At 40.4% G+C, this 19506-nt stretch overlaps 2 protein-coding genes across 2 annotated transcripts; one reads left to right on the plus strand and one right to left on the minus strand.

The window, feature by feature from the left end:
- Nucleotides 1–1224: 1224 nt before the first annotated feature.
- Nucleotides 1225–4747, minus strand: LOC135462480 (uncharacterized). Its single transcript, XM_064739706.1, has 3 exons — nucleotides 4528–4747; nucleotides 3329–3475; nucleotides 1225–1959 (listed from the first exon to the last, which is right to left on the minus strand). Exons 1-3 carry the CDS (start codon nucleotides 4745–4747, stop codon nucleotides 1781–1783), a joined length of 546 nt encoding a protein of 181 aa, XP_064595776.1. The 3' UTR covers nucleotides 1225–1780.
- Nucleotides 4748–9971: 5224 nt separating this feature from the next.
- Nucleotides 9972–17658, plus strand: LOC135462481 (dihydrofolate reductase-like). Its single transcript, XM_064739707.1, has 7 exons — nucleotides 9972–10092; nucleotides 13307–13350; nucleotides 14102–14212; nucleotides 14984–15033; nucleotides 16125–16230; nucleotides 16531–16663; nucleotides 17542–17658. The coding sequence occupies exons 3-7, from the start codon at nucleotides 14112–14114 to the stop codon at nucleotides 17656–17658; spliced, it is 507 nt and encodes a 168-aa protein (XP_064595777.1). The 5' UTR covers nucleotides 9972–10092; nucleotides 13307–13350; nucleotides 14102–14111.
- The last annotated feature ends 1848 nt before the right edge of the window (nucleotides 17659–19506 follow it).

Here is a 19506-nt window from a genome sequence, read left to right on the forward strand (position 1 = left end):
TATTTCCTATTTGTATAATTTCTTAAATACCTTTTGTCTTTGGGGAGCTAGTGTTAAACGTTGTTTTGGAAATGGATCTTGCGATTATCGACTTGGAACACCCTTTACGGACTACGAATGGTATACGAATGTCGGACATGGCGCGTATAGGCCTATACATTAATATTCATCATTAAGCCAGAACTGGCAAAAGTAAGATGTCGACCGAAGAAGTGCTGTTTGTTCGTTTCCCACTGCTCTTTAATATCCTGCAGATATCCCCCCTCTCTCGTGTGCGGGTTTCCTCTTTCCGTATAGCCTTTTCTAATTTATTTAGTCTCATGAAACATGGCATGCAGACATAGCCCTCACCTTTCACCACAACAACGTCAGGGAAGACGAAGTGGAAGAGTCCAGGAGCTCCTTCAAATCTTACCTTCCGTCGTCAAATCACACCCTGGGCTGTCACAATGCGATTATTCACTGTGGATACTCGCTGTGCTAAACAAATTTTACATTAAACCTTGAAATCCACACAAGCTTTCCATTTCTTTGGCGTGCCCATCGAGTCGCATGATTGTCGTATATAGAGCTATAGGTGACTGCACATCTCAACGGTCATTTACTGTTTACGACTTCCCGCCAGGGGATAGTAAGTAGTTTCCATTGGTCGGCCAGGATTGTGTTGAATAGCTATGTTTACGTCACCGTATTCGAGATGTGCAGGCTTTTCAGCAGAGGTTGAGTAGACTCACGGCTACGGTCCTCCGCACAAGGAGAGTAATAGCCTACATACTGTCACGGTACACTGGTACCGAGAAAACTACATACATGTAGTTAGTCTATATACTGAGTCACAGTACGCTGGCGATCTGGCACTAGTTGTTAGCATGTATACTAACTCACAATACAGTGGAATCGACCCGTTCCCTTCATAGCCTATATACTGCCACGGTACACTGACATATGCCCGACCAGTTGTTAGCTTGTATACTGAGTCACGGTACATTGGCACCGTTCCAAAGGGTAGGTAGCTTATATACTATATCACAGTATACGGACATCATGCCGGCCAAGAGATAGCCTTTATACTGATGCACAGTATGTTGACATCATGCCGACGAAGAGATAGCCTTTATACTGATTCACAGTACATTGACACAGTGCCGACTAGTAGTTGGCTTATAATACTAACTCACAGTACACTGACATCATGCCGACCAGGAGATAACCTTTATAGTGATTCACAGTGTATCGATACCGTGCCGACTAGTAGTAAGCCTATATACAGAGTCACAGTACACTGACTTCCACCCGTTCCCTTGATAGCCTATACACTGAGTCACAGCACATCGTGCCGACCAGCTTCAACACACACTAGCTCACAGTACTGTGATATAGGCCCGATGAGTTGATAGCCTATTACAATATATTAACTCCGGTCCTATCAATAGGTACATGTGCCAGATAAAAATACAGAGAACTAATGAAGAATCAAGACTGATATTTGTAACATCTGAGGCCTGATCCGAATCTCTTTGGTTAAACCACGGACGTCCCAACCTCTCCGCCAAAATTAGTGTGGTGAATTCAGGCGACATGAAAATATTCGATGTTGGGAGTAAAAATATTTTCACACACGTATATTACTACTAAGGATGATTGATGTCGTGTAGTAAACATACTGATGTGTTGATCAGGAAACAAGCATTCTAAGGATTAGCGTAAATGTTTCCAATGTGATTTCCGTGAGTCCGCACCTAAAATCAAGGGAGACAATCGTCCAGATGAACACCGTGGGCTAAGAGACGATTAACCCAACAGCCAGAAAAATGGCCAGAAGAACGTAAAGTCCTGACGCCACACAGACAAGATAGAACGCCCAGGTGTAGGAAAACACCTGGAACGAAATCCCAGGAATTCCAAATCCCATCGCCATGCTGTTAGCGAATATAGCGATGCCAATGATGTTAAATACAGCTGGAAAGAGAAAGAAAAGAATTTATTTATTTGTTTGATTGGTGTTTTACGCCGTGCTTAAGAATATTTTACTTATACGACGGTGGCCAGTAATATCGTGGGAGCAAACCGGGCAGATCCCGGGGGAAACCAACGATCATGCGCATGGTGTTGGCAGAGCATTCTATGTACAATAGGAAAGAAAGCCAGTAATAAAGAAAGCAATAGCAAATTTCCTGTGGGTTAATGCAACAATGCAACTATCTAAAACCATTGCATGCTTTGACGCCACAGTGTTTTATTATTAATAGTGCATGTATGAAAAAAATAATACATGTGGACAAAGTTCTGTTTTGACGTGATTATAAATGCAGTAAAAAGTGATAGTCAGTGAAAACTCCATGACAAGTTATCCCCCTTTACGTGTTATACGGTTTGTTCTAATAGCTCTGCTATTTGAACGAGAATATGAATATAAATAAATTAACAAGGTGCAAGAAATTCTGTCCATAATGGAATCTAGAGATTCAAGACAAAACGTTATTGTGTTGCCATTGGAGGTCATCTAACAATATCAATACAAGTTTGGTCCCTTTGCTGTTTTAATGTTATTGTACGTTAAAATGTGTTGACAACATTGCATTTTGGGACGTTAAACAAATTGTAATCAACGTCACTGCATTTTTTACCTAATTCTACTTTGGCCATGGTGCTAGGGGGCGTTTGACTTGAAAATACTGAAGCATTTACCTGAACAGTTGGAATAAAACCTTAACAGACTTAATTGACAAGGGGCCTTATTTCTACGGGTAAATGTGAACTTCCTCAATTAGCAGGATTTTCATAGCTGCTCTGGTTTTACGTTCTGTGCTGTACATCTTTAATTATATTTATATATAACATAAGTTACAATATTTGAAGATAAAACCTCTACAGCAGAATACACTATTTTAATATATACATTTACATATAAGCTTTTTTCAGATGAAGATGTATCAACTCGCTCAAAGTGATTTACAATGTCTTGAATTCAGGAAAGGTGTATAGCGGGAGAAAACCCAACCAAGCCCGACAAGAAGTGCGATGCCAGACACGCATACGTGCGCTTCTATTCGATGTTTTTTATATTTATTTGACAGGCGTTTTATTTATTTATTTATTTGTAAGGTGTTTTACAACGAACTCAAGAATGTTTCACGTATATGACGGTGACAAGCTTTAGGTTGGGAGGAAACTGGGCAGAACCCCGGGGAAACCCAGAACCATCCGCAATTCCGTGGCTGACCCACGTACAACTGGAGAGGAAGAGGTATGAACCGTACTTGAACTCACAGCACCCACTCACGCGGTGTGACAACAATCGGACAACACGGCGGCCTGATACACTTACCTGTTGCCGTGTTTAAAAGAAAGGCGGCTATTGTGGACTTCCTATTCTGAGCCTGTGATCTGCATACGTATACCAGCAACACGAAAAACGCAGGCAGAGACATCAAAAATCCGATTGCCATCATCGACTGAAAGCCTTTAAACCAGTCTGTAAAACAAAAAAAAAAAAGAAAACACACGTAGTTTACAATTATACATGTACGAGTAAAGTCATATTCATATCACTATGCTGGATATGACTGGAAGCTATACCCAAATGTTATATAAGAGGTGTGTGTAAAATGTAGGTATAAAAACCAACAGTGCTGTTTCAGCATACTGGACATTTTAATTTAAAAAAATTTAATACGTTTGAAGTGAACAAATTTGACTGCACTAAGCTACCGAATTTTTTTTCTGTTAAAGATCGATATTTCATCTTGGCCTCGATTTTATCAAACATTTCTTCAATTCTTTAGGTGTCACATATTTAATTTCGCAGATATCTACTGTTGTCGACTTCAGTAGCAAATATGGTGCCTGTTCCGGCTATGGCAGCTGTTATTTTGAAAACTTCAGTAGAATGTATATTATTTACAGGTAGAAAACACTGGGAAGTAATTTTAAATCAAGTGTGTAAAACATCTCATGATTCCTCAACTTCTTACTAAACTAGAGGCGAAAAAAATGTTTTTGTGCTATTGCCTTTGAATAAATAAAATGGCACTCTGGCACTGGATTTCGTTGTCAACAGTTTATCTTTCGGACAGCCAGTACGCACCTTACAAGAATTTTGCAAAAGTTAGATTTCAAAGCATGATGGACCTGCGGACGGTCGTGGGTTTCCACCGGCCTCCCACCATAATGCTGGCCGCCGTCGCATCAGTGAAATATTCTTGAGTACGGCGTAAAACACCAGTCAAATAAATAAATAAATCAAAACATGATGGACACTGGTTTGGCTTGTTCGATGCAAAAGATGAAATGGGCGGATTACCGTCAAAAGATGGTTTACCGATGCTGTTTATGACATATGTACTCTTCGGATGACTAAGGGAATCTGTGGATAACAAAGGTTTCGCATTGCTAACGTTAGTGAAATTGTCCGCGTGAAGGTCGGTTAGACCGAGTCTGAGCGCTACGTTGGTAGCGTCTCCGGTAACTTTGGGTAATAACAGACCTGCCAGATGCCAGTTTATGTTGATGTATTAACTCTCTTACCATATTCAATTATATTTCCTGAGAATTCACATTTGCGCCATCCATCTGCAGGTTCCGAGCAAAACATCCATACACCAGCGTTGAATACCGCAGATCCTTCGATGCCCAAACCAAACCAGTAGGGGGCGCCAAAAGCTGTGGCATTCAGGGCGAGTGCTATTAAACCGAGAATGACATGCGCTACGTTTATCCTCAAAACGTATTCCCCACCCGGAGCCATAGTCGACTAGGTCGAAGACGGACTTTCGGATAACGTGACTGTGTGCTCACGGTTGTTGTTGTTTTAGTTGGTTTCGTTGGGCTGTATTTAACGGATTTCGAATTGTTTCATGAGTCCCCGGCTTGAAGTGACAATTTGGGCTGGACCGGTGTGCCTTTATAGGATCATTTAGGTCAGCCAATAGGGCTAAACTGACAGACCGGGGTAAATAATAAAGATTAGAGGAAATCAACCCGGCTATCATAAATATCTGTCGCGTGTTATCTTGATAGTTTTTCTTTACACATTACACATTAATCGGCCGGACGGTTATGTCGGGTTCACGCCCCGGGCCTCCGTGGCCTAGTGATTAGCATGCTGATGTAGCGCAATGACTCAGGGACCTGTGAGTACAAGTACAGCCTGTGCTGGCTTTCTCTCCAGTCACACGTGAGAAGCTCTGTCAGCAACCTGCAGCCGCCGTCGCACAGGTGAAATATTCTTGAGGACGTCGTGAAACTCCAATCAAATAAATAAATAAATGGTTCGCCTCTCACACTTGGGTTATGCATCATTTGGCATATCACGAGCACCCGGTCGAAACCGGGTTCAAAACGACCATAAAAGATGGTATTGTTGAGCCAAATAAACAGCCAGAATAAACAAGATTATATAAACGGAATGGGGGAAGGGGTGTTATTTGGACAATAGGGAAGTTTCGATTACGAACTGATTCATCGCTAAGGGTAAAAAAGTTTTACTCTGTCTTGTGACTTGCCAAAAATTTTAGGGAACTATTTCTCATCACAATTATTATAACATGGACATCTGAAGTTGTTTCACAAAAAGTAGTTAAGAGAGAGATGAATATTAAAAGAATAGTAAAATGTCGACAATATCTTAATTCTAGTAAAATCATTATGGTGCCGAGGTCATATTAACTCTCATTATCACATGACTGTTTTGGTGCTGAAGTCATAATAACTTTTATTATCATTATTAGATTTTGTGATGCCGGGATCATTTTGACTCTCATTATTAGTTTTTTGGTACTGAGGTCATATTGGCTCTCACCATTACATGGTTATTATGGTGCTGAAATCATAATGAGTTTCATTATCGTACAGTTTTTGGGGTCTCATGATTAGTATGGTGCTGATGTGATACTGACTCTCATCATTACATGATCATTGTAGTGCCGAGGTCATATTGCCTCTCATCATTACGTGATTATTTTAGTGCTGAGATCATATTGACTCATCATTTCACGATTATTTTGGTGGTCTGAAGTCCTAATGACTTTCACTATCATATAGTTCTTTGTGGTGCGGAGGTCATATTGAATTTCATTAACAGATGATAATTATGGTGCCGAGGTGATACTGACTCTCACCATTACATTATTATAGTGATGCTAAGGTCATTTTGACTCTCACAATTACATCATTGTGATGCTGAGGTCATATTGACTCTCTACATGACAAGATTATTATGGTGCCGAGGTCATATTGACTCTCATTATTACAAGAGTATCATGGTGCCGAGGTCATACTGTCTCTCATCATGACAAGATTATCATGGTGCCGAGGTAATACTGCCTCCCATCATCACACGATTATTTTAGTTCCGAGGTTATATTGTCTCTCATCATGACAAAATTACCATGGTGCCGAGGTCATAATGTCTCCCATCATCACATGATTATTTTAGTGCCGAGGTCATACTGTCTCCGGTCATCACATGACTGTTTTAGTGCCGAGGTCGTACTGTCTCTCATAATGACAAGATTATTGTGGTTCCGAGGTCAAACTGTCTCTCATCGTTACATGATTATTTCAGTGCGGGTATTATATAGTCTATATAATTTAATTAGCACATAATCATTGTGCTTATTAAGTCATGTTATTATTTATTTATTTATTTTATTTTATTTATTTATTTATTTGATTGGTGTTTTACATCTTACTCAAGAATATTTCAATTATACAACGGCGACCAGCATTATGGTGGGAGGACACCGGACAGAGCCCGAGGAAGACCCACGACCATCCGCAGTCTGCTCGCAGACCTTCCCACTCACGGCCGGGTATTAAGTTGATAAGTGTATTACGCTGTGCTCAATAACTGCGGTCAAAGGATGAATAAACACGCAAACAAAATGCTACATACAACACGTCTAGTCGTAAGAAGCCATTGACAAAAAAGTTGCATTACTTTAATGGAGAAATTTGATGAAAAAGTAAATATAGAAAAGTAAGGTCAAGGTTGAGTAATGGCATCTCTCAGATTACGAGTTCGGTTTATAGATGCAGCAAGAGAGCCCAGGTGGCCGCTTTGGTGTTCCGTACCTAGGGATCACAGTACAGGCGCACGAGAATCCAGGTGGCCGCCTTGGTGTTCGGTACCTGCGGATCACAGTACAGGCCTATGGTCATTAACCCCTCAGCTTGGACATAACAATGGTATCACAAGATCTGAAGTATAAACTGGGTCTGATAACAGAAACATTGCATACCGATACTGTGGACGTGAGCGCAGGAGGTGAAAGCAGGGACTGATATAATTGTTCGATGGCCTTACTATCGTGTATGGCAATGCGGCAGGTCAATGAACGATAAAACTGTTTGTCTGTCGTCTGGTACTTGACTTTTGTCGTCCTAACAACATGACTGCGGTTATATCATGACATTGTCACGTTGTGCTAGACTATTATATTTATAGGACTGCCTCCTTGATCGTTACACAAGCACATTGTTTTTCCTTACTATGTATTTAGTAAATTTCTCATCTTCAACCTGAAAAAATATATATCCTAACTTTTGCGTGGTAACATGCCATACCTCAACATGCAACATGCACTCACCCCTACAACATATCAAAAATCAACCTTGTACGATCGCCATTTGTTGAGTCGTAGTTGCTGGAAGTGAAGACATAGCATTATGTCACCTTGGTAACCTCTAGGGTGTGGGTAGTAACATTCAGCAAAATGTTTTGGTTGAGTTTTAAACAAATAAAATACTGACATGTTTTAACTATAGGTGCAAAATGGCAGTGCAAAATGTATAGTGTATCAACAACCTATAATGTCTTTGAGGCAGTATTATCCAATTAATGCTCCTTCACTCTTCAGTTTGGAGGCAAATCTGGCCTCCAGTTTCACCACCAATTGCGCATGTGTAACCTACAGCGCTATGCCTTGGGAGAGTTCCATAAAACCCAGCGAACTATGGGGGTGCCACAGTCATATTTAAATGAAGAAACAAAGATCATTACCCCTTAACATCTTTACGTATAATTTGTGAGGAAAACACAAACTGGTTAGTCAAAGTATGCGTATACATTGTTCTGTAATCTGGTTGCTGATTGGCCAGGTTTATTGATTACAGAAAAAAACTGTACACACACCTCGATAAACCATCATCAGTTGGTGTTTTTCCAACAAATTAAACGTCATTTTTTGACTGGAAGACCAGAAGTGAAATTTCCCAAATAAATCAACTGACTACTTTTTGGTTGCAGCCAGACCCCACAGCTGCTGTGAACTGGGAGATGCCATGTTTAAATGAGCTAGATGTTAATGTGAACAAAACGAACAAAATGTCTATGGCCGCAAAAGTATAACATTTTTGATAGGGCCCAAATAGCAGGCTGCTAAGAAACGATCGCAAGGCCGATGAAATTGTAGCCCGCATATTTGTGCAGGTCTGCGAAAACAAAATAAATGTTTTATAGCTCTACCTGCATTGTTAGCAAAGGTAAGGCTATGTAGCAATTTTTCCGCACGGAGTCTAAATTTATGGAATGCGAGAGGCTGTGAGGCAGATCAGTGTTCGTTCTCAATGTTGCTGTAAACGCTTACACCCTCCTCCCCCTTAACACTTGCGAACCATTTTGTCGTATCGCAGTGAAAATATAAATTGCCTTCTTATCGCCATGTATGTTCACACATAAAAAAAAAATCAGAAAATTAATATTTAGAGTGAAGAAAGTAAAAACGTTTTTCTGGGAAAAGTTCCGGCAAAGAAAAATCGAAAATGATACTACGAATCTGTAAGTTTTCAACGGGACAATACAGACCCACATATATGCTTTGTTTCATGATAGCATGAAATAGGGACTTTATACGATTAGTAACAGGGTTATAAACAGACTGCTCATGCTGGCTTCCTTTCCGGTCGTACGTGGGGAGGTCTGACAGCAACCTGCGGCTGGACGTGGGTTTCCCCAGGCTCTGTCCGGTTTACTCATACCAGAATGCTGGCCGCCGTCTTATAAGTGAAATATTCTTCAGTGTGGCGTAAAACACCAATCGAATAAATAAATAAATAAATAAAATATAAACAGACTGAAATAACGGTAAAATGTTGTCTTCCAGATATTAACTTAATTCGTCTGTACTTATTTAATAAGTGGGCGCAGCGCATTTATTTCACCCGGAGAATTAGCGAGTTTAATTTAGTCCATACACCACATACACGGGCCATTGTTTTATTTATTTATTTATTTACTTCATTGGAGTATTACGCCGTACTCAAGAATATTTCTGATACGACGGCGGCATCATGGTGGGAGGAAGCCGGGAAAAGCCAGGCGGAAACCCTTGACCATCCACAGGTTGCTGACGGATCGTCCCACGTACGGTCGGAAAGGAAGCCAGCATGAGCTGGACTTGAAGTCAGAGCGACCGCATTGTTGGGAGACCTGTGGGTCATTGCACGGCGCTGGCGTGATAACCAGCTCGGAGATTTTATATTCAACAGGTAGTTTGTTTATTTATTTTTAAAATTTTGATGTCTGTGTTTTAGGCCGTACTCAAGAATATTTCACTTATGACGGCGGCCAGCATTATGGTGTGGAAGGTGGGGGGGTGGGGGGGGGACCGGGCAGAGCTCGCGGGAAACTGACGACAATCCGCACGTTGGGGGAGGACCTTCCCAGCACAGTTAGATTATTCAAATTATAATCAAAAGTGGAGAATTTATAAAATTTTTCTTTGCCTGTAAGTAGCTCCAGCATCGTTTTGAATGTATAATTTCTTATATACAAAAAAATGACATCGTTATGCCACACTTGAAGGAACGCCAAGCTATAAACGCTAGAATAACAAACTTTTATAGCATTTACGACTTTAATTTATATTATATGCGCGCCACTACAATTAGCGGATGTAAATACCGCGGCCCGTGTATTCGTGCTGCTCTCACATAAGGCTGGCATATCTTGAACTTATCTGGGCGCTATCCACTTCTGTGTGGATGCCTTCTGATAGACCGCTAGGCTGTTGTATTGTAGTGACTAAAAATAACAGCCTAGTGTATGTCGAACTTCAACCCGAACGTGACTGCAGGTGCGAACACTATACGGTAAGTCAGACCAAAGGGAGTTAACTCGTTCTTGTCGTTGACCTTCTGTGCCACAGTAGGGTTAAAGGCCCTCCTAAGTGGTAAGTGAAGTTATTTAATAGGGGCTGTATTCTTTGTGTTCAAAACGAGCATTCTGGATAATAACAATTTACTGCAAGGAAATAACTTTCCTTTCTGTATATGGGGAGAGATACAGACACACATTTTTGTTGAAAACAGCATACCATAGAATATCTATAAAAATATAAAACATTCAACATTGATTTAAAAAAAGATACAACATATAGATGCTGTATGTATTAAAATGTATATATTTTAAAATATTAAAAGCAACCAACAGTTGTTGTGTGTTGAAAGAAGCGTATCGTGTTGTATGAAGACAATACAAACAGTAGGAAACAGTAAATCAAAAAACACAATGTAAAACATTGCTATCGGTTTCGTGATCGCCCATGCTTTGCTGTGCCTGGACTAAGCCAGACGTCCGTATTCATCCCAGACTGTACATAAAAAAGTCTTCACAAGCCTACTCTTTGGACACTCAATGGCATTGCGACTTGCGTACTTCCTCCGGGGTATTTTCAGCCAATCACCCATCGACCCTTAATTATAATTGTTTGTTTCGAGGCAAATGCATTTACGTTCGGATCCGATTTATTCCTTGAAACAGCATTATGCTCCAGCACTACGCAGTGCTGTAAACGTTGATCGATGTGTTGTTATTGAAACGAACAGGCAGCGGAAAATCACTGTGTTGTCAGGCAGTAGCGGTGGTAGCGAAAGAGGCCTTTCGAACACCCGATCGATGTAGCCCATGTTGTTGTTGTTTCGCCATTGATTCTATCACGCCTTATTCCCGCTCCTCCGATAACCCTTAGCGCGTCAGTGTGCAGTGGAGTAATGTTTTTCGCTAGCATTTCGACGTCTATTTTGAATTAAATTTCATTCGCAATGCAAATGTTTCCATGCACCACATACTTCTCACTGCAGTCACATCCTATGTTGTTCCGAACTTAGTGTCAATAACTAAGGCGGAATCTAACTGAACCCTCACTCATGGATACTTATGAAGGAAAGTCATAGGCATTGAAGGGTTAATCTGGCTCAGTAAATCAAGGTAAATGTCGGACATTGCTTGCTTGATTAAATGAAGATGCATTACCTATGCATAGTTCCATATATAATATTGAAACATGGTGAAATTATGCAAGTTCATTTTCGACGCCAAAAACGCATTGCTTCGGGTGAAGTCATAAGTATTAAAAAAAAAAAAAAAAAAAAAAAAAAACAGTGACACGCTGGGGAATGGAAATCCAGGGTAATTTGTTGTACGTTAGGTGCACCAACATGCGGTTAGAACAAACTCCACGCAGTAACACAGCCTACACTACACTCTAAGCGAATAGACTACATTGTTTTTACAACAAAATTTCCTAACATCCAGATTTAAAACCATACTGCTGTAAGATCATATACTGCAAGAGACACGATAAAATTCATTTATTAATGTTATATTATACTAAAACGTGTGAGCAGCATCAAACATGACACTGTCAGTAACAGAGTTAAGTCGACAGCAGTTCAGGTAATTAGTGTCGCCTTCCTTCAAAACATGTTTAACTCCGCCCATTATCCAGCTTACCACTGTTTTTTTTAAATAATTATGACGTCACCCGAGTCAATGGCTCTTGCTGTGAAAACCGAGGTTATGGACTTAACATTATGAATTAGAAAAAGTGTGCTAACTTTATTTTCCTTAAAATAAAGTGAACTTCAAACATGCATAGAGCTTATGTTCTTACGTCTCACCGACTACAAGCCATTTTGTTAGCGATTATCACTGATTTTACAGACCACAGAATATAGGCTATCTCTGAAAGAAACGGACTATAATATATTTAGTTTAGTATGCAAAACCCTGCCGTGTTCTATTTTCCACAAAACCACCACCCCATCCTAGCCCTCACCCCCCCCTCCCCCCATCAAATTGTCCACGCGTTAAATTCAACAGAATGCCATAAAAGGGAATAAAAATACCCAACAAAACCTTCAATATTGAGTTAAAACACGTTTAACATATATTGAAGTGAATCAGCACAGCGCTTATAGCAATTTCCCTTTACTCCAGTTCACGTTGAATGTTTGGAGTGTGTCAGGGTTATTCAATCAAACGCCTTCACTTTCTTTATATTTATTTATGCTTTATGTATATGTCTAATTCGCTACACCCGAGGCTAGCGGCCACTATATTCTTCGTTTTGAATTAGATCACTAAGTTGGATATATGAACAGTTGCGATCAAAGCACAACTGAGATAAACACTTTATTATCGACCACTTATACACTAGAATGGTACACGATCTCATTACTGACTTTACTCATTCGCCTGGGAGATACCCTGTGTTTTTCAAACATCACTGAAAAATGTTGACGGTTTGTCTTTGCGTGATTCCGGCCTAATTTCAAACTTCATATACTGTCTTAATTGTTAGGTGATTTGTGTTATACGTCATTTTTGGGCCTCCGTGGCTCAGGTGGTTAGCGCGCAATCACAGCGTAATGACCCAGAAGCCCCTCACCTATGCGGTCGCTGTGAGTTCAACTCCAGCTTATGCTGGCTTCCTCTCCGGCCGTAAGTGGGAAGGTATGGCAGCAACCTGCGGATGATCGTGGGTTTCTCCCGGGCTCTGCACGGTTTCCTCCCACCATAGTGCTGGCCGCCGTCGTATAAGTGAAATATAGTACGGCGTAGAATACCAATGAAATAAATAAATAAATAAATAAATCAAATTATACGACTTTTGGGCAATTGACCTTGTGATTATTGATCTGCAACGTTCTCAGTGGTTGACGGCTGGTATACGAATGTCTGTTTGGACGCCTAGATTCAATCAGTGTTGGAAACCGAAGCTTTGTATGGATGCGCTTGACTGGATACAACGTTGTCGGTGACTAATGCAATGCCTTTATGTTATGAGACGGTTTAATTGCATGTTGCGGTTAGTATGAAGCCGAGCGGTGATATGTATCCCACTAACAGCTGCTACTGGAATACACGTGCAGGACGTGTACATATATATCTATGTGGCCATCACCGTGACAGATAGCAATCCATGCACTATATATATGCCGATTTCTTTTTTTTAATTAAAAATTTTGAATTTCAGCTAGGTAATTATATCCTCATTATTCCGTTATAAATATACACTTACAGACCGGGTTGATGACACAAAGCTGCTGACTGTAGGAGCTCGTGTGGTATGTATGTGAGTATAGGGCTAGTAGTGGACATCAAGCCGTTTATATCAAAGCTTGTATTTATGTGTATATTGACGAATTCTACCGTGTATAGTTGCTGTCATCCACCTAATGTCATTAATTTCTTTATTTGATGGACTGAATGTTTTATTGCGGAATGTCTTTAACATTTAGAAATCCTGTAATATGTGCTATTCTCGTTGGGTGGGGTGAGAGGGAGGTGTTGAAAACGACGCGGCGAAAGTTTGAACAGGACACGTTGTGTGGTGGATTCAAAATTATTTACTATATTAACTCTTAAACACGTTTATGTTAATCGGCATTTTGAACATAAGAAGACAGCCTTCTTAACTGGACTATTTGCGTTTATTGAAAATATCCTTCGCATGACGTTGTAAACGTTTGTGATGTTTACTTTATTGGACACTTGTTTTCTAAGCATTGTCACTTTAAAAAAGTACTTATTGCTGCCTCGCTTGGCGCTCAGCACTGGGAGGTTAGAACAAGAATAAGGCGCTGGTTAGCCCGGTGTCAGTATAATGTGACTGGATGTGGGCCATGTTCTCACCCAGTCACAAGAAGACAGAGTATATATATATATATATATATATATATATATATATATATATATATATATATATATATATATATATATATATATATATATATATACATACATACATACATACATACGTACATGAGACCGTTTGTTGCAAGGCAGTAGGTGTATGGAAATTAATATCTTCAGCAGAACGAGAGGTATGACTGGTGCATACGATGGAACGTTTAACATATGTGTGGCAATGTGTGATGGTAACAGAGGAATTGGACTGGCCGGACACCACCCGTGGCCGTCTCTACCGTAAGTCCTCTCTAAAAAGATTATATCAGACCAACGAGGCATTATTTATTTATCTGATTGGTGATTTACGCCGTACTCAAGAATATTTTACTTATACCACAGCAGCTTGCATTATGGTGGGAGGAAACCGAGCATAGCCAACTGAAACCCCACATTCTGGTGGGAGGAAACCGAGCCACACCCAGTGGCAACTCACATTATGGTGGGTGGAAACCGAGCAGAGCTCAGTGGAAACCCACATTATGGTGGGAGGAAACCGGGCAGAGCCCAGAGGGGATATATGTTGAGTGCGAGACAGTATAATATCATAATTACATATTACATTCTAGCATCCCTTAGACGACAGGCTTTCTGTTACAATTAACATATGTGTTAGTATAGAAATCATCATAGGCTCCAGCAAGTGTAAAAATAACAGAAAAGAAGCCAACAATAAACATAAGCGTGACAATGTGAAATGGAGCTCTACAAGCAAGCATTTCGTATAGCAAATAGATGAGCCGAAACCTTCTGAATGGTCAACCAATAGGAAGAGAGCCCGGCAGAACGAATCGTTCAAGGGCGCTTGTAAGAGGAATACAGGGTGTCCAATGAGGTCGCGAGCTCGAATCCAGCTCCCGCTAGTGTGTGCCGCTTTTTATAGTTCAGAAGGTTTACTCTTGCAGCGACAATCTCGCTGGTGACAGGTTTTAAATCATGATACCCCTATAGTCACAGACATGTATTTTTGTGTAAGAGCTAAAATACTGTTTTTTTCTCCTCTGACTGCAGGTCGGATTTCCGGTATTATATGACATTGACGGGTACGCCAAACGAAAAAGGTAAGCCATTGTAATGACCTGGCCACATCTATGCTACTTTCCGCTTTTCACTCAGACCTGGCTATATTCCAGTCCAATTTAGTGTGCATCCCGAGTGCAGCGCCCTCCTGTCATCTCATACGACAGTGTCAAAGTAAAATAAACTGCTTTGTGTCGGTATCGGTCTTGTTGCATCCTGTTCTAACCCAGCAGAAATAGGGAATGAAAATCTCGTTTGCGAGCAATGAACCCGTGTTAAATGGCATCTGCAGTCCCGTATATGTCTTGTTTTGCCCTTCATATCTTTTATATCTCATATCATGAGACCCGGAAACGCATGTGCAATGGCGACTGCTTGAAAGGAGATATTTTTCGTTCACCGCAGACAGCAATGCATCGTGCATGAATGAAAGAAATTATCAAACACGTTAGATATTTGGCGCAGCGCAACAAAAGGCAAAAAGTTACTGAAAGTTCACCGTAGACGAGAGCCGCGTGCTTAAGGCAAGTGCCACGAATGGAATTTTCTTAAGCACATAGCTCTCGTGTGCGGCGGGCAGAAAGGCACCCACGTGACAACATCCAAGTATACAATAATGTGGACAGATCGACAGGGGTTTTATACGCACACCTACACATTAGTAGTATTCGTATAATACTCATTAGTATTCGTATAATGCTCACTAATATTCGTATAATACTCACTAGTATTCGTATAATACTCACTAATATTCGTATAATACTCACTAGTATTCGTATAATACTCACTAATATTCGTATAATACTCACCAATATTCGTAATATTCTTGAGTATGGCGTAAAATCAAATAAATAAATACACTAATATACGTGTAATACTTGCTAATATTCGTTTAATAAAGGACTACAGCACAGGGAATAAAACCAGAGCAGATACGACAATGTGATAATTGGCAAACGTCTACAAGTAGCATGTGAAATACGATCTCTTGTCAACTTACCTCAGTTGGGGATTTAATTCTAACTGTTCTTGCAACTTGTACGTGGTTTATGAAATGAATGAATGGAATGTAGTGATGTTACTTGCAAATTGTTACCATTTATATCTGTATGTTTGTAATCTTTCATTGCAGGAAAAGTATCTGTTAACATCAAAGGACGGGTCACGTGGGAAGGTTCCAGTGAGCTCGAGAGACATAGACCAGGCGTGATCAACATTTTGATTAGCCGTAAACTAAAGTAAATCTCTTGCGCATTATGTGTCTAAGACACATATAATAGATTTCGTCATCTCTCCAACGACTGCCATTTTTCTAACACAGTGTTTAATAATATGCAACGAGAGGAACATTCTTGAGAACGGCGTAGGAGAATATAATCAAAATAAATACATAATTTATAATGATTCTAAAAACATCAACAATTTTATATTTTATTTTTATAGCCATAGACCCTGATGATATTTGTCTGTGCGTCAAGTCGAAATAATCTGAATATATATTAGCATTAAAGTTAATTTTCGCGTTTCTTTCCTCCCAGAGAGCCACCAGACGAGGCGGTGGAGAGTGTATTCCCTACTTTACAAGATGCAGTGGATTACCTTTCCACGTCAGCGGCATTTTTATCGATGATTGACACTGTGTGGATAATGGGTGGAGAAGATATATATCGGGTGCGGAATAATTGTTTAATTCTTGGCGGTATTGACTGCTGGGCCTTTACGTCTGGGTGATATTGTCGCAGCATGTTTAATACTTTGTGGTTTTGTCTCATTGTGTTTAATATGTCTTGATGGTTTTGACGGCAGGGTCTTTACCTCTTGATTGTCTTGACGGCAGGGTCTTTACGTCTCGGTGGTATTGTCGCAGTGGGCTTAGTATGTCCAGGTGGTATTGTCGCAGCGCGTTTAATATGTCCCGGTGGTATTGTAACAGTGTGTTCTCAGTGTGTTTACATTTTCGTGGTATTGCTTCAGTGTATTAACATTATAGTAATACCCGTAATTGGGAAAATCTGCTGCAACCTGCGTAGCGTCGTTGGTTTCCCCAGGCTCTGTCTGGTTTCTTCCCGCTATAATGCTGTTCGCCGTCGTATGCATGTAAGTACGCCGTAAAACACCAATCAAATAAATGAATAAATTTTAGTGATAGATGTATTGGCGTAGTGTTTTTAATTATTGTTGGTATTGCCGCAGTGTTTTATCACCTTGGTCGTATTGCCGCAGTGTGTTATCACCTTGGTGGCATTGTCTCAGTGTGTTAACATCCTGGTGGTATTGTCTCAGTGTGTTAACATCTTGGTGGTATTGCCGCAGTGTGTTATCACCTTGGTGATATTGCCTCAGTGTGTTATCATCTTGGTGGTATTATCTCAGTGTGTTAACATCTTGGTGTTATTACCGCAGTGTGTTAACATCTTGGTGGTAATGCCAGTTAAGTCATGCTGATATTGGTACAGTGTATTGATTTTACCAAATCTCTGACTTTTATTCCAACATGGGACCGTACAGCTTGATGACGTACACGACTCATATACTTTGTTTGCTTTCAGGAAGCGATCAACCATCCGGCGTGCAAAAGGATCTATCTCACTCGGATCTACGGCTCCTTCCCCTCAGACAGATTTCTGGCAGGATTCGAGAACAAGTTCCAACAGATCGACCAGTAAGATTACATGTACCTCCATGTCTCTGGACTTTTGCGATTCGAACCGGTAAAGCATCAGAGATAAGATGTACAGCGCAGAAGAGTGAATTCACATAAGCGACGACAGTGCATGTGATAGGTGGCAAATGGCCAGGCGTAACTCGTGAAAGACGACGTCTTTAGAATTTACCTCAGTTTAGGGTTAGCAATCTGTACGTCTTCTTAAACAGGATTGGTTTAAAAAATGGACTGATGTTAACTGAAATTTATTAGCCGTAACTGGTCTAGAATTACTAAAAATTCTGTGTTGTCATCACATTTAATATACAATCGCATTAGCACAACGCAAAGGGACCAGGCCTCGAGGATGCTTGGCTTAGTGGGAATATCATGTACGTCAGGTAAACTGGTACCAATTCGGTGACAACGGTTTTTATAATCTTTCAAAATTGTTTTTCGAAATTGGGAGCTTTTGTGATTTGAGCACGTATAATAAAACATACAGATTAAAATAAACTGTAACTTTATGCATCCAAGTCATGTTTTGCTACTATTATGTGACATAGAAAATGTGGCTAGGCCACTGCCTGGCCTGCATTATCCATACTTCCTCCTCCATCCGTTTTTATGTCTGTAGAATGAAACGCTAATCTGGTGCAAAACTAAAGAAATTTTTCCACATGTCACCACATCTACCTGCTCTGGAAAATTTGCCTTCCAACAGTTTCTTACATTGCTTTGCTGTTTTTATTTCTTTACGTGCATTTCTATTTTGAACATGCAGCCCGACTAAAAGATGCATTCTGTTGCAGTGGTGCGACTATTTACGAGGAAAGCGGAGTGAAATACAGATTTGAAATTTACGAAAGGAAATCGGATTGACGTCATGGAAAGAGCCAGCATGGTGATGGATGGAGTGCTCGTGATGGTGGTGGAAGGAATTCTGACTCTGTTCTAATGGCAGCCATTTGACTACTTTAAACGTTTGTGACTGTTTCCATAACAACAGCAGACAAGATCATGAGTCAAACGTGCGTCATGTGTCAGGAATAAGGCTCCGATAATGCATAGACTTATGTACTTCCAACCGCCTTTCAACTATTCTAATTTCAAAAATTAAATTTAGGTAAAAAAAAAAATTACATACCGATCTCAGTTCTTATATACATAGACTCTTTGCTAAATATTAGTAACATGTCCTTACACCAATGTGGGGGTGGTGGTGAACGCACTACCGGAGAACATTGTACCAGGAGCGTCTCGCCAATTCAATCGCTGTGAGTCCATCTTATGCTGGCTTCCACTCCAACCATTCCTACCACCTGGCCGCCGTCGGATAAATATGCTTGAGCACGACGTAGAACTTCAATCAAATAAATATACGCTTTATTGGAAATTGTCAATATCAGATTAAATACATATATGTAAAAAACGTCATCCGTGTATGTATGTGTGTATGCATGTATGTATGTATGTATGTATGTATGTATGTATGTATGTATGTATATGTATGTATATGTATGTATGCTTGGGGTTTAACTTCGTGCTTAACAATTTTTGATGACGAAGAGTCATTAGGTGTGTGTGCATATACCATGTCTACTTGTGGCAGGGCGAATCCATGCCATCAAAGTGCTGCCTCCAATGAAGTAACTGACACAGGGCCAAGCAGACATGTTTCTTGGTCTAACCCCTCAGTGCTGAGTGCCAAGCGAGGCTGCAGCAAGTATTTTTGAAAGTCTTTGGTTTGACCCGATCCGGGTGTAACCCGGGGGTCTCCCGACTTCGAGGCGGACGCTCTAACCATTAGGCCACCGAAGCGCCAGGGTCATTCTTGTGGCACCTGCATTTAAGCCATACTTATTGGTAC

Source organism: Liolophura sinensis, chromosome 2, assembly GCF_032854445.1.
Source record: "Liolophura sinensis isolate JHLJ2023 chromosome 2, CUHK_Ljap_v2, whole genome shotgun sequence".
NCBI classification, from domain to species: Eukaryota; Metazoa; Mollusca; class Polyplacophora; order Chitonida; family Chitonidae; genus Liolophura; species Liolophura sinensis.

Excerpts from the sequence above, each read along its gene's own strand:
- LOC135462480 (XM_064739706.1), bottom strand. The coding sequence starts at position 4,747 with ATGGCTCCGGGTGGGGAATACGTTTTGAGGATAAACGTAGCGCATGTC. Across the intron at positions 3,476-4,527 it reads AGGAAATATAATTGAATATG|ACTGGTTTAAAGGCTTTCAG; the intron begins GTAAGAGAGTTA and ends TTTGTTTTACAG. Across the intron at positions 1,960-3,328 it reads TCTTTTAAACACGGCAACAG|CTGTATTTAACATCATTGGC; the intron begins GTAAGTGTATCA and ends TTCTCTTTCCAG.
- LOC135462481 (XM_064739707.1), top strand. The coding sequence starts at position 14,112 with ATGACTGGTGCATACGATGGAACGTTTAACATATGTGTGGCAATGTGT. Across the intron at positions 16,231-16,530 it reads TTGATTAGCCGTAAACTAAA|AGAGCCACCAGACGAGGCGG; the intron begins GTAAATCTCTTG and ends CTTTCCTCCCAG. Across the intron at positions 16,664-17,541 it reads GTGGAGAAGATATATATCGG|GAAGCGATCAACCATCCGGC; the intron begins GTGCGGAATAAT and ends GTTTGCTTTCAG.